The 12,358-nt window shown below is 35.1% G+C and overlaps 1 protein-coding gene across 15 annotated transcripts in view; it reads left to right on the top strand.

Moving 5' to 3' along the window:
- LOC132152952 (syntaxin-binding protein 5-like) overlaps positions 1-12,358 on the top strand; it is a 147,070-nt gene that overhangs the window by 118,881 nt on the left and 15,831 nt on the right. For 5 of the 15 annotated variants that reach the window (XM_059561974.1, XM_059561978.1, XM_059561977.1 and 2 more), the window contains 2 exons: positions 4,575-4,679; positions 10,396-10,449. The exons of 9 other annotated variants lie outside the window; for them this stretch is intronic. In XM_059561974.1, coding sequence (XP_059417957.1) covers positions 4,575-4,679; positions 10,396-10,449 — 159 coding nt within the window. The remainder of the gene's footprint in view (positions 1-4,574; positions 4,680-10,395; positions 10,450-12,358) is intronic. One more of the 15 variants, XM_059561976.1, reaches the window with a different exon arrangement.

Raw genomic sequence — 12,358 nt, 5'->3', positions numbered from 1 at the left:
GCTTTAAATAACCAGATGAACCAGATGAACACAGAAAAAAAAGTGTATGTCATTTGGGAAACAAACCTATTTAGTTTCTGATAGCCATTATTGGCCACTCCTACCATGTAAACTCACACCCATGTATGACTACGCCCACCTCTCATTGCCACCTCAGACTGATAATCACACCTATTCCTAGTTCTGGTAACCATACCCATGATTGGTTACACCTACTTAATATAGCCACACCCTCTTATGATCACGCCCACCTCAAATAGCCATATCATCTTTGATAATCACACCTATTCCTAGTTCTGGTAACCATACCCATGATTGGTTGCACCTACTTAATATAGCCACACCCTCTCACGGTCACGCCCACCTCAAATAGCCATATCACCTTTGATTATCACACCTATTCCTAGTTCTGGTAACCATACCCATTGTTTTTCCACATCTACCCAATACATTCACACCCATCTCTAATAGCCACTCCCCACAGGAAACAATGACGGGGGAGTGTTTGAGAAACCTGTTTGATATCAGTCATTATTTTTGAAATTTCACTACTATCTGTGTAAACATCACACATTACAGCTTTAATGACAAAAACATTAAAATAATAACACACTTTAAAATAATCATTCACACCTTCATCCTGCAGTTTTTCTCTTTTTCTTTTCTGTTCTCTTTTTTCAGTTTCCCCACAGCACAGTTCTTCAGTCCCTGGAGGCTCTTTTCTCTGCTCTCTTACCTCCAATGTCTTTGCTTCTTCTTTGTCTTTAAAGCCATCATAACCTGTGTGGAATTTTTATGAGGATATGATAATGTTTACAGAGTTTTACTCAATGTTTGCATCGCCTCAGTGGGATTAACATGATGACAACAACAGTGCTTGTCCTTGAGAATCTAAATAGAGCTCTTAATTTAGAAGAAGAATTTCAGTAAAGCTTTGATTTCTCGGGGGAATACATTTTACATTGTGTCTTTTTTAAGTTATTGTTGTTTAAAATATCAGAGGCACATTTAGTGTGGTGTCTCAAGAATACAAAATTTGCTTTCTGTTTTTCTCTCTCTCACTTCACTCTCATGTCTCAGTGCAGTTGAAGCCTCTGCTTGTTTTCCCAGTTCCCAGCTCAGCAGGCAGCCTGAAAGATGGAAGTCACTTGGGAAGGCAAGCTGAGGGCTGTAGCCTGACATTAGTAGTTTGAGAGATAGAAAGGAGACACAAGGTTTACTTTAAAAATGTGGCTGTGTATGAAGTGTTTAAAGAAAAAATTCACCTAAAAATGAAAATTAGCAATTTCTTTCTTCTGTAAAAGACAGACATTTTGAAGAATGCCCATTTCTCACAACAATGTCAGAAGTGTAAATTTTGGGTGAACTGTTCTTTTAAGATCTCAAGCCTGTAGTGAAGCATAGGATTCACATGTATGTGATTTTCTCTAGAATATTCTGTGATAAAGAACTGGCTTTTAGAACAGTATCCTTTGTGTGTTTTCTTCTGTGGGATTTGTTGCGCTGGCTTCAGGCTGCTGAGTTATTCAGATGTGTTTTTGTGGAAACAGTTATTATGAGTCAGGAAATGGCCTTCAATGATTGGCTGGGCAATTTAGTCAAAAATTGGACTGAGCTTCTGGGTTACCTCCACTGAAGCATACAAAGAGAGTTGAGACTACTAGAAGGACTAGTAGAGAAAATATAAATACTGATGGGGAAGGAGAGTATGATGAAGAAAGCATTATTTGTGTGTGTGTGTCTATATGAATATTTTAGTGCACTCATGTTTACTGTTTTTAAATGTGTGGGTGTTTCTTCAAATATGGGCACTGTTGGCCCTGTAGACTTTTAGAAAATAAACAATAGTTGGAAGTATAACAATGTCCAGCAGTTGACATACTGTAAATGCATCACTGTAAAACTATATATTTTATATATGTATAAAAAACACTGCGATGGAATTACACCACCAACATATAATCATTATTTTACACATTTACACATTATATTGAATGAATTATTAAGTTTGTGTAGATCATAGTTTGTAAAATATAATAATTCATATTTTATAATATAGACCAATAAATTAATGATAATGATTTATTTATTTAAATCACTGGACATGCTTCGTCGTTGAAGAAGCATGATTCTAAAATTATGTTTCAAAGTGAAAGTCAGGAAACCAGGAAGAGTTCAGGAATCCAAGTCCTGTCTTACCACAGGTGAAAGGATGACATTTGCATATAAATCAGTTTGTTGTGCTACATGATTATGATTGGCTGCGTCAAATAAATGTTTGACGACACTGTTGTTATTTGACCTTTTTAGCTTTCCAGCTTTTTAGATGTGTGCTTTCATAAGTAGCATTAAGCCAGAATAGATGCATAATGAATGGATGTCCACAAGGTTATGCGGAGGTTTCTGGTGCTGTTTTCATACATTTGCTCAGGGGCACAAACCACTTCCTGTGCTAACATCACCTCAATTGACATAAAATGAAACTGCTTTAGCTGCTAATGTATGTACTTTATCTGAAAAAGGTAGATTTTTAGTTTTTTAGTAGTTTTTTTTAGTAGATCTTTGTCTCATCTCATTTCTTGGTATTTATTCATATTATCGCTGACCTCTGTCTCCCCTGCTCTCCATCAGGTCCAGTAATTGGGCTGCACTCCACATTGAAGTTCTCATAAGTGTTATCTCTCTCTGTCTAGTCCACTAGTTGTTGTTGTTGTTTGTTATTTGTGCGGTTGTTGTTTTTGTCACCAGGGTTGAGGTGGGATGCTGAGACCCTGTTGATTGTGGCACATTGCAGGTGGTTAATAAGCTGAAATGTCAGCCATCAACTGTGACCAGTAAAGACATGTAAAAAAATAAAAAATTATATATATATATATATATATATATATATATATATATATATATATATAGGATCATTGATGGATAGGATTCATTGGTTGATAGAAAATTTGAAGAACACTGTTGATTTGAGATCATTAGTAATTAGAACACTATTGATTTGAAATCTTGTAACGTTATAAATGTTTAATCAATTTAATGCACTATTGTTGAATAATAATAATATTAATAACATTCTGTGGCATGTATATTTGCCTTTTTGTTTGACCTGGGGTGTGGGGCACTTTAAAAAAAAAAGAATAATAACCCTGTTTTTAGATACCAGCTGTGCCGTCAGCTTTTACTTTTATCTGTTATGGAAAGTCAAAGCACAAGCCAATGCAATGTAAGCTGATGCTGCAGCACAGACGGGTGAAACAATGTGGACAGTCCTGAGTTTATATCGACATCAAATGGCAAGAAACAGTAAATGCAAGCAAAATGAAGCATTTGGACAGATAGGGCAGAGATGGTTCCAGAAAAGACTGAGGAAGGCCATTATTGTTAAAGCAGATTAACCAGGAGTCCTGTGATACACTTGTCAATCATGATTTATTCTCAGGTCGACACCTGCAGTGATTTGTGAGTCTTATGAATTCATCTTGTGTGATGAGGTTAAATGCAGGGAGAATCTCCACTGTTACTACTTGTGTGTGCTGCAATGCCCTCAGTAATTGTAAAAAAAAAAAAAAAAAAAAAAACTTTTCAGTTGCTGTTCAAAAAAATTCTACCAGATATTTTCCAAGCTCAAGACTAGCCTTTCTAAGAAATTCTAATTGAACAAAAGTCAATACAATGGCGTGCTTAAGATTGCTCAAATGATCTTTGACACTTAACACAGATTCAAAATCATGTTCTCAAAATCACAACTAAATGCTACTTTAATTAAAACTGCTTGTGTTCAAATCTATAAAGAAGCATGTAAGCTGGACCAGACTAAATTATATAAAACATTTTTTTTATGTTTATATATATATATATATATATATATATATATATATATATATATATATATATATATATATATATATATATATATATATATTGTTTATTGTATTTTATATTTATTTTATATTAGCATTATATGTAAATAAATTACAAATTAAGGAAGAGTAACACAATTTTACAACTGACAAGCCATTTCAGACCTTGCCCCTATTAAGTAAATAGGATCTGTGTGTTCTGCCTGACCAAGATGAGTACATAATGAATTAATTTCAAAGATTTGTTCATGTCCAAAACACCACTATGCCAACTGAAGCTACAGAATTGCAGAGGTGATTAATTTGTGGTGGAATCCATTCATACAGAAATATAGATAAAGGATCCACAAGCCTTTTTTTGCAACTGTAATTTTTGTTTGATTGTTGTTTTTTGGGAGCTGCAGAAATTGTTTTGGTGAAGAACTCTAATCCAGATTTTGACAAAATACTGTCTGAGATATCAAATGCTTTTGGCATATTGTTAGAAGAAAGAAGAATTGTTGAAAAAAAAGAAAATTCCCATAAGATTTTGCCTTGTGAGGATCCATAACATTTTTGAGTTAGGCAAAGCAGATTATTTTTTTTTTTTTTTTGTGTGTGATTTTCTCCTCTTTTACCATTCTGATATGAATCCCGATGACCTATAACAAGCTGTTTGGCTGTATGTGATTGAGCCTGGTATGTGACAATGACTGTGTGATCTCTGATTTCCAGCACCCTACGCCCCTTCCCTCCATAATGACCCTCGAGGTACAGGGGAACCTGTGTCCAACCTTCGGTCCTGCCACTACAGTCCTGTGTTTTATCTGTTGGACAATGGTAAGAATGTGTCTGGACCCTTAAAAACACCCACACACACTAAGCCCATGGCTCATGTGCTTCTCCGTGTAAATCTGCGTGTGTGTGGGTGTTTGTTTGGGGGTTGCATGCTGCAGTAGAAATAGCATTACGATCATAGTGCCACACTCCATGCTGCTGAGGTGTAAGTGTAGGTGTGTGTGAGTGTGTATATTAGTATGTGTAAGTGTGCTTCACGTGTGGCTATTGTAGGCATGTGCGTGATTGAGGCATGGTAGTAGGTAGTATGTATTGTGTTGGTTGATGAAAGGATATTGTGAGTATAGCCAAGACAGAACATTGATCGTTGAAGTCCAATGTGGTGAAATTACCAAATATTTTAACATTTAAATTAAGTCTGCATTCATTTTTACCATATATAATTTCCATTGGCTGATTTAACAGGATTATTTTTGGGCTTACCGAATTTCAAAATAAAATTGATATGATATGAAATAGAATGAACAGTATACCAGTCCTCTCTTTTCACCAAGTTTTATTAATTTTTTTAATGTAATTTTCAGTCCAAACATAAGCATTAGCGCTTTTGACAGGGCTGGTTTGAGTTTGCGCTACAGGGTAAACAGGGCTAAGTCCTCAGTCCTCCCATAGTGTATACTTGCAAATAAATAATTAAAAAAATGTGTGTGTGTGTGTGTGTATATATATATATATATATATATATATATATATATATATATATATATATATATATATATATACATTTATATATATATACACACATATATACACACACACTTTAGTGTGTGTTGACATGATCATCACTCTTTTGTGTATTATACACAATATACTAAATATAGACTTAAGAACTTCATTTTAAGAAAAATAACAAATTAAATAAATATATAATCATAATCTATGAGAAAAATACTATAATTAACTAGGTAAGTGGATAATTCAGCAGCAAAAGTTACTCAACAAAAATTATTAGTTCACAATAATTGTATAAAATCTGAACATTTAGAGAAAAAAAACATAAGTGGAGGAAAAATAAAAATAAATAAGTATGTGAAAGTGAAAAAAAAGTGAAAGTGAAAGAGAAAAAAGTGAAAGTAAAATGTGGTAAAGTTTTACACATTGCTCTTTGTATTGTTTTTCATTAATGTATATTACAAGTAAATATAATTATATATAAATATATGTAATACATTAAATACATTTATTTTACATTTATAGCACAGTAATGAGCCAGCAACATATGATAGATAAGACAGAACAAGAAAGTCTATTAACAATCTTTCATTGTTTCATTGTGAACACTTGAAATATAGTGCACCTAAACTTTACGGTGCTTTATAATGTTGTTGTGCCTTTCGTGGGGATTAACTATAGCACAGAATAGTATTTGCACTATCAATATTCGTCTGACCAATACCTGACCCAGCAGAAAGTATGATGAAGATAGAAAGTCTGTAATAACTCCACAGAAGGTAAATCCAAACGGAGGAAAGACTTGCAACACACATAACATTGACGAGCAATTTAAATACACAAGCAGACTAGTCTAATTAATGACACACACCTGAACAGAATTACACAATTAACTCAATGTATGAAAATGGTGCAAAAGCTAATGATACTGTGGTGGGCTCAGGCAGACACTTTGTGCAGCAGAGTGGTGACTGGCTGGGTACTGGGTCTGAAGTGGTCCTGGAGACGTCTTCAACATTGGAGGAAACCAATACTCACTCCATATAGTGGATAAAACTCCCTCGAGAACCCTTTATGGACAACTGTGCTCAAGTGGTGTTGTTCAGTCTGGCATGCAGAACGTGCACAGGCAGTCATCCAGGAAGGTGGTCTGATTGGCGAGACTGATGAATTCTTTAACATGCTCCTCAAGAGAGTGGTTTGCCTACTCAAGGCAGAGCAGGTGGATAGCGGCAAAGTGATCCATTGACAAACAACAAACACTGACAAAATGAAAAATAAACTGGGTAAATTACACCACTTAATTCACTTTATAGGTCAGGTCTTCTGTCAAGTCAACTCAAGTCACCTTTATTTATATAGCGCTTTAAATAAAATACATTGCGTCAAAGCAACTGAACAACATTCATTAGGAGAACAGTGTGTCAATAATGCAAAATGACAGTTAAAGGCAGTTCATCAATGAATTCAGTGATGTCATCTCTGTTCAGTTAAATAGTGTCTGTGCATTTATTTGCAATCAAGTCAACGATATCGCTGTAGATGAAGTGACCCCAACTAAGCAAGCCAGAGGCGACAGCGGCAAGGAACCGAAACTCCATCCGTGACGGAATGGAGCAAAAAACCTTGGGAGAAACCAGGCTCAGTTGGGGGGCCAGTTCTCCTCTGACCAGACGAAACCAGTAGTTCAATTCCAGGCTGCAGCAAAGTCAGATTGTGCAGAAGAATCAGAAGTTAGTGCAGAAGTTTCCTGTGGTCTTGTCCTGGTGGTCCTCTGAGACAAGGTCTTTACAGGGGATCTGTATCTGGGGCTCTAGTTTCAGGGCAGTAGAGGTCCTTTCTAGGTGCCGATCCACCATCTGGTCTGGATACGTACTGGATCCGGGTGACTGCAGTGACCCTCTGATCTGGATACAGACTGGATCTGGTGGCTACGGTGACCTCGGAATAAGAGAGAAACAGACAAATATTAGCGTAGATGCCATTCTTCTAATGATGTAGCAAGTACATCGGGTGTTATGGGAAGTGTTCCCGGTTCCGGTTTACCTAATTAATGCAGCCTAAAAATCCTTTAACACATTCATAGTGAAATGCGGATGTTTAAGAAAATAAAATTAAATGCACCTTCAGCCCTGTTGTATCCTACCATTTCATTTTTGCTTGTCAATGAGTATGATTAACAATATCAGTTATACGATGTAGCTTTTTTGCAAGATCTCACTGGCCTCATATTATACATTATGAACAAACAAAATCTGCAAAAGAAAATAACTGACGCCAAAGGCTCTCAAGGGTTTTCCTTTGGACTTCAGTAGCTCTGCCATCCATGCTTGTACAGTTTGTGTGTAAATATATATTTTGAAGACATTTACAATATCTTGAAACTGAATTAATTCATTTGTTAACTTATTTTACCAATGACTAGTGCTCTAGTTATTCTGTACATTTATAAAGTTTTAAGTTTTGTTAAAACTAGTAATGGAAGGCATACTGTAGCAAATACCTAATCACCTTTATTTATTTAGCGCTAAAACCTTTACAATTTTACAAACTTATGGTTTTTTGTGTAGGTGCAACTAATGTAAATGGATTTACATTATTGGATTTACATCCAATTACAAATTGGATTTTACAAAAGCTTTGTCTCCAAGAGCATGGCAGAGAGAATGGCTACAAGCATGATAATTATATGCTAAAACTGCTTTTGTTTCTCTTTTGAAGATTAGCATGTGTATGGCCTTAAGTTTTGACTCACTTAAAACAAAAACAAAAAAACAACTAGGTCACTACAAAGGTCATTAAATTGGTGTTGCTAAGCAGTGAACTATTCTTTTGCCAGACAGAAGTAAATGAATGTATTTTACAAGAGAGAAACATGCTAAATATTAAACATTTCAGCAAAAACAACACTGGCTGAAATTTCTAATGCATGCTTTAAGAATGAAATTCCTCTGAAATCATTGTGGAGCCTGGCATTGGCATCTTTACTCCTGAAGTATATCCGCCTCTATGAATAAGCGGAAGATGACGTGAGCTGAAAGCAAAGGAGTCTGTAATTCATGCAAATTGCAGTGCAGGATAGCAGAAGACATTTTTCGAAATGATTCCAAAAACAATCCCAAATTACCCTTCATCCGAGTCAGGCTCACAGAGGAGTCAATGGGATGGAAGCTCGGAACGCTCTAATGAGCAGCTAAAAGACTCCTGAAATTGTCCCCATGGAAAAAAACAATAATACAGGGTGGCCACTTGAGGTCTGATGTTGAAATCAGTGGATGCCAGCTGTTATATTTGCCATTGTAGCTGTGCCACTGGATAACATTAACAAAAGATGTCCAACATGGGTTTATTCAGACAGAGATGGGTCTATAAACACAACATACACACAGAATATAATTTGCAAAATGGCTTTAACATGCTGCTCTGAGTGCTCTCATATCAACATATAGCCCACACTTCCTGTGGATCTTTCTTTCATGTTGTCTCACCTGGACATGTGTGGTCCACATCTAGGGCACAGGTTGATCCAGGAATTTAAATTACTGCCATTTCCAGGAGATTTGTCTTACACTTAAATCTCCACATACCTGGAAGAAAAGACGGAAATAGAATATATATATATATATATATATATATATATATATATATATATATATATATAGAGAGAGAGAGAGAGAGAGAGAGAGAGAGAGAGAGAGAGAGAGAGATAGATAGATAGATAGATAGATAGATAGATAGATAGATTTCAAAGCCTTTTTACTGGAAGAGATTTTTTTGAAGTGATGATAAAAGTAGACATGAATCAAAAGCAATCAATTTGAAATTAAATTTAAACTTAAGATATCTTGCTTTTTGGAGAAGTCTTTAGATATGACCCATTCCATATGCCTTTTTCATTGGGAAATGGCAATACCAATGGGTCAATGTTTGGTTGGTTAGTATGATCCAGTTAGCAAGGGTTAGTTGGTGCAAAAGTACACCATTTGGTCATAGTCAAGTCATCTTCCATTAAAAATTAAATTTTTTGCAAATAATATAAAGTACTCGTAAACGTGTAAAACGGTGGCCTTGCTCCAGCCAAGATGAATGGGAGTGCAAATGGATAGCTTTCTCCAGATAGACCTCCTTGATTAACATAGGAAAGCAAGTTGCATTCATCAGATTATTTTTAGTGGAGACAGCTTTAGCACCATGTTGAAAAGGAAAAAATCCCTCCCTACTTTAAAAACGTTTATGTGGTGTTTAGGAGGAGAGTATTCTGCTCTGTGTGTTTTAGTGTTCAGGAGTACATCATATAAATAGAGGCTTTGAGAGACATTCTTTAGTATAACAAGCCTGGTTATCAAATTTATATGCTACATAATATAATGATGAATTTGTATCACTCATACATACACATATATATTATTATTAGTAGTATTTTTTTTTTTTGTCAAATCCCATTTCAGCAGAAATCCTACCATATGTTACACATTCAGCTCAGTATACACTTAACCTCTGCGGTGGAAAATGCTTGCAAAATGTTGGCCTTTGTTTATCTTTTTACGCTTTCATTTGAACCTCTTTGTTCATGTTTTAGTAATTGTGTATGCATGCACACACGTGATTGGTTTTTGTGTGGTCTCTGTTCAATACAATACAATACAATAGATCCAACCTGTTAAATTCTATTATTTAATTTTACACATTTATTTTTATTAATTTATGTGTTTTTCCCCGTCAACATGGAAGGAAATGGACATTTAAAAAATTGATTATGAGTTATACATTTGTACTTAGATGCATTCTGCATGCGTGCATTTGCTCGTCTAAAAACAGACAAATCTGTTTAGCTGGTGGCAGTATGCAATTAGGCATGACTGTCGAATGAAACATCAAATATCAGTGCATACACCTGCATGTGTTACACTAAATGATTTCCTTTCTTTCTTTATTCAATTTTAATTCCGCTGATCTCTTTATTTTTCCCTTTGATTTGTTTTCTTAAATGCATTAATTGCACCTTTCTGTCCTATTTTTGTTTCAGTCAAAGGACCAGGCAGAAAGTTAAGTCTACCCACAGATCTTAAGACTGATCTTGGTACGGTAGGCCGAAAGAGAGCAGATCTTTTTCTTTATTCTTGCCTTCGATGCATCAGCTCTCTCTGTTTCCATCCTGTTGAGAATGATATGATGAAGCCCCTTGTCTTCGCATTTTAAAGTTCATATTTAATGCATTTTTATTCTTTAACTTTCTTCTCATCTGAATTCATGATGTGGCACAAAATTTTCCTCTTCACATCTCTGCGTGTGGCCTTTTTTATTATTATTATGCTTCTCAATGTACATTTTGCAAGTGTTTACAAAGGTGGTTTGTTCAACACTAATTTTTAAGTTGAGAAAAGGTATCACTCTGAAATCTTGCTCTTTCGCAACTGGTTCATCCTTTATGGCTTAAAGGTCTTGCTCCATCGTAATTGGGTCATTCTATACCTCAGAACATGCTCTAACACTATTGGACCATTCGCTAACTCTGTGAAAGCCTGCTCATTTGTGATTGGACCATCTATCTCTGAACAACATGCACTTATGTAATGAGACCATTCTCTGCAAATGAGCTTGCCTCATCATGACTTGGTTTCATTCTTCAACCTTTTACGGAAATACTCAAAATTGTCTCACTCTGTCTCTTTTGCTGAGATTCTTTCCTTGTTCTCTTTTCCTTTTTCTTCCCTGTGGCTTTTTGTTTCATGCTAGGCTGTAACTAAAACACCTCTCGCTGAGGGCTGAGCAATTTCCTCTCCAATTTCTTGTGCCAAACTTGACCTAATGTGTAATAATGAAAGTGTTCCTTCAACAGGTCAAGCTGTGCAGCATTAGAAAGGAAAACAGACCATCTGGGCCATGAGTGATTACACTTTTTTTTTTAATCCTCGAAGGTTTTGATTTGTGCTTGAAAAATATTACAAAGTGCAATAGTCTCGGGATCATTTAGTAATATGAAAAGATATTGAAGTTTAGGCCATAAAAACAGACAAATGACATAAAAAAATCAGTAGTTATTAAAAAGCAGAATTTTGAGTGTTGTGTGAGTGTAATGTATGTGTGTGTGACTGAGATAGAGATCTAGTGAGTGTCAACAGTAGTTACTATTGAAAGCAATATTTTCTAGTCAACTACCCTCAGTTTGGATCTTTTCATGGACTTAGAAACACATTTAGAAACACTTACTCTGGTGCAGGCCAGGGAAAACAAATGTAAAGACGTCTGCGGACTGGGCTCCGATTTTGGAGCTTTCTCATCCTGACTCTCTAATATGATGTTCTCTGACTATCATCAACAGAATACGAGTCATGCAGGAAAATCACCTGAAGATACTGTGTTCCAGCAAAGCTACCATATTAAATCGGATTTTAGTTAGTGTCATGAGCGTTCTTGAAAAATGTGTCTACAATAATTGTCTACAATAAGTTTTACTGTATTATTCATAACTTTTTGATTGGTAAGATTTATTTAATTTTATATTTTATGTTTTTGAAAGAAAAAGTCTCTTGTGCTCACCAAAAGTGCATTTATTTGATTACAAGTACAGTATGAAAAAGGAAAATTGTTTAAATGTTATTACAATTGAAATTAAATGTTTTAAATTTTAATATATTTTCAAATTTCATTTATTCCTGTGATAGCACAGCTGAATTTCCAGCAGCCTGCATTATTCCAGTCTTCAGTGACCCATGATCCTTCAGATATAATTCTAACATGCAGACTTTAGTGCTCAAGAAACTTTTCTTATTATCATCAATGTTGAAAACATATGTGCTGCTTAATTATTTTGGTGGAAACCATGATAATATTGTATATATAAAATATTACTGACAGCAAACTTTTAAATGTTAGTGTATAGCTTATACACTATAACATCTTGCTTATATAAGAAAATATGAACTAACAAATGTAGTCTTTAAAATAATGTTTATCAAACATACTACAGATGGTGTTCTTAATAGTGC

This window comes from Carassius carassius, chromosome 11 (assembly GCF_963082965.1).
Source record: "Carassius carassius chromosome 11, fCarCar2.1, whole genome shotgun sequence".
Taxonomy (NCBI): domain Eukaryota; kingdom Metazoa; phylum Chordata; class Actinopteri; order Cypriniformes; family Cyprinidae; genus Carassius; species Carassius carassius.
The sequence above is the reverse complement of the archived record's forward strand: the minus strand, read 5'-3'. Positions and strand labels throughout refer to the sequence as shown.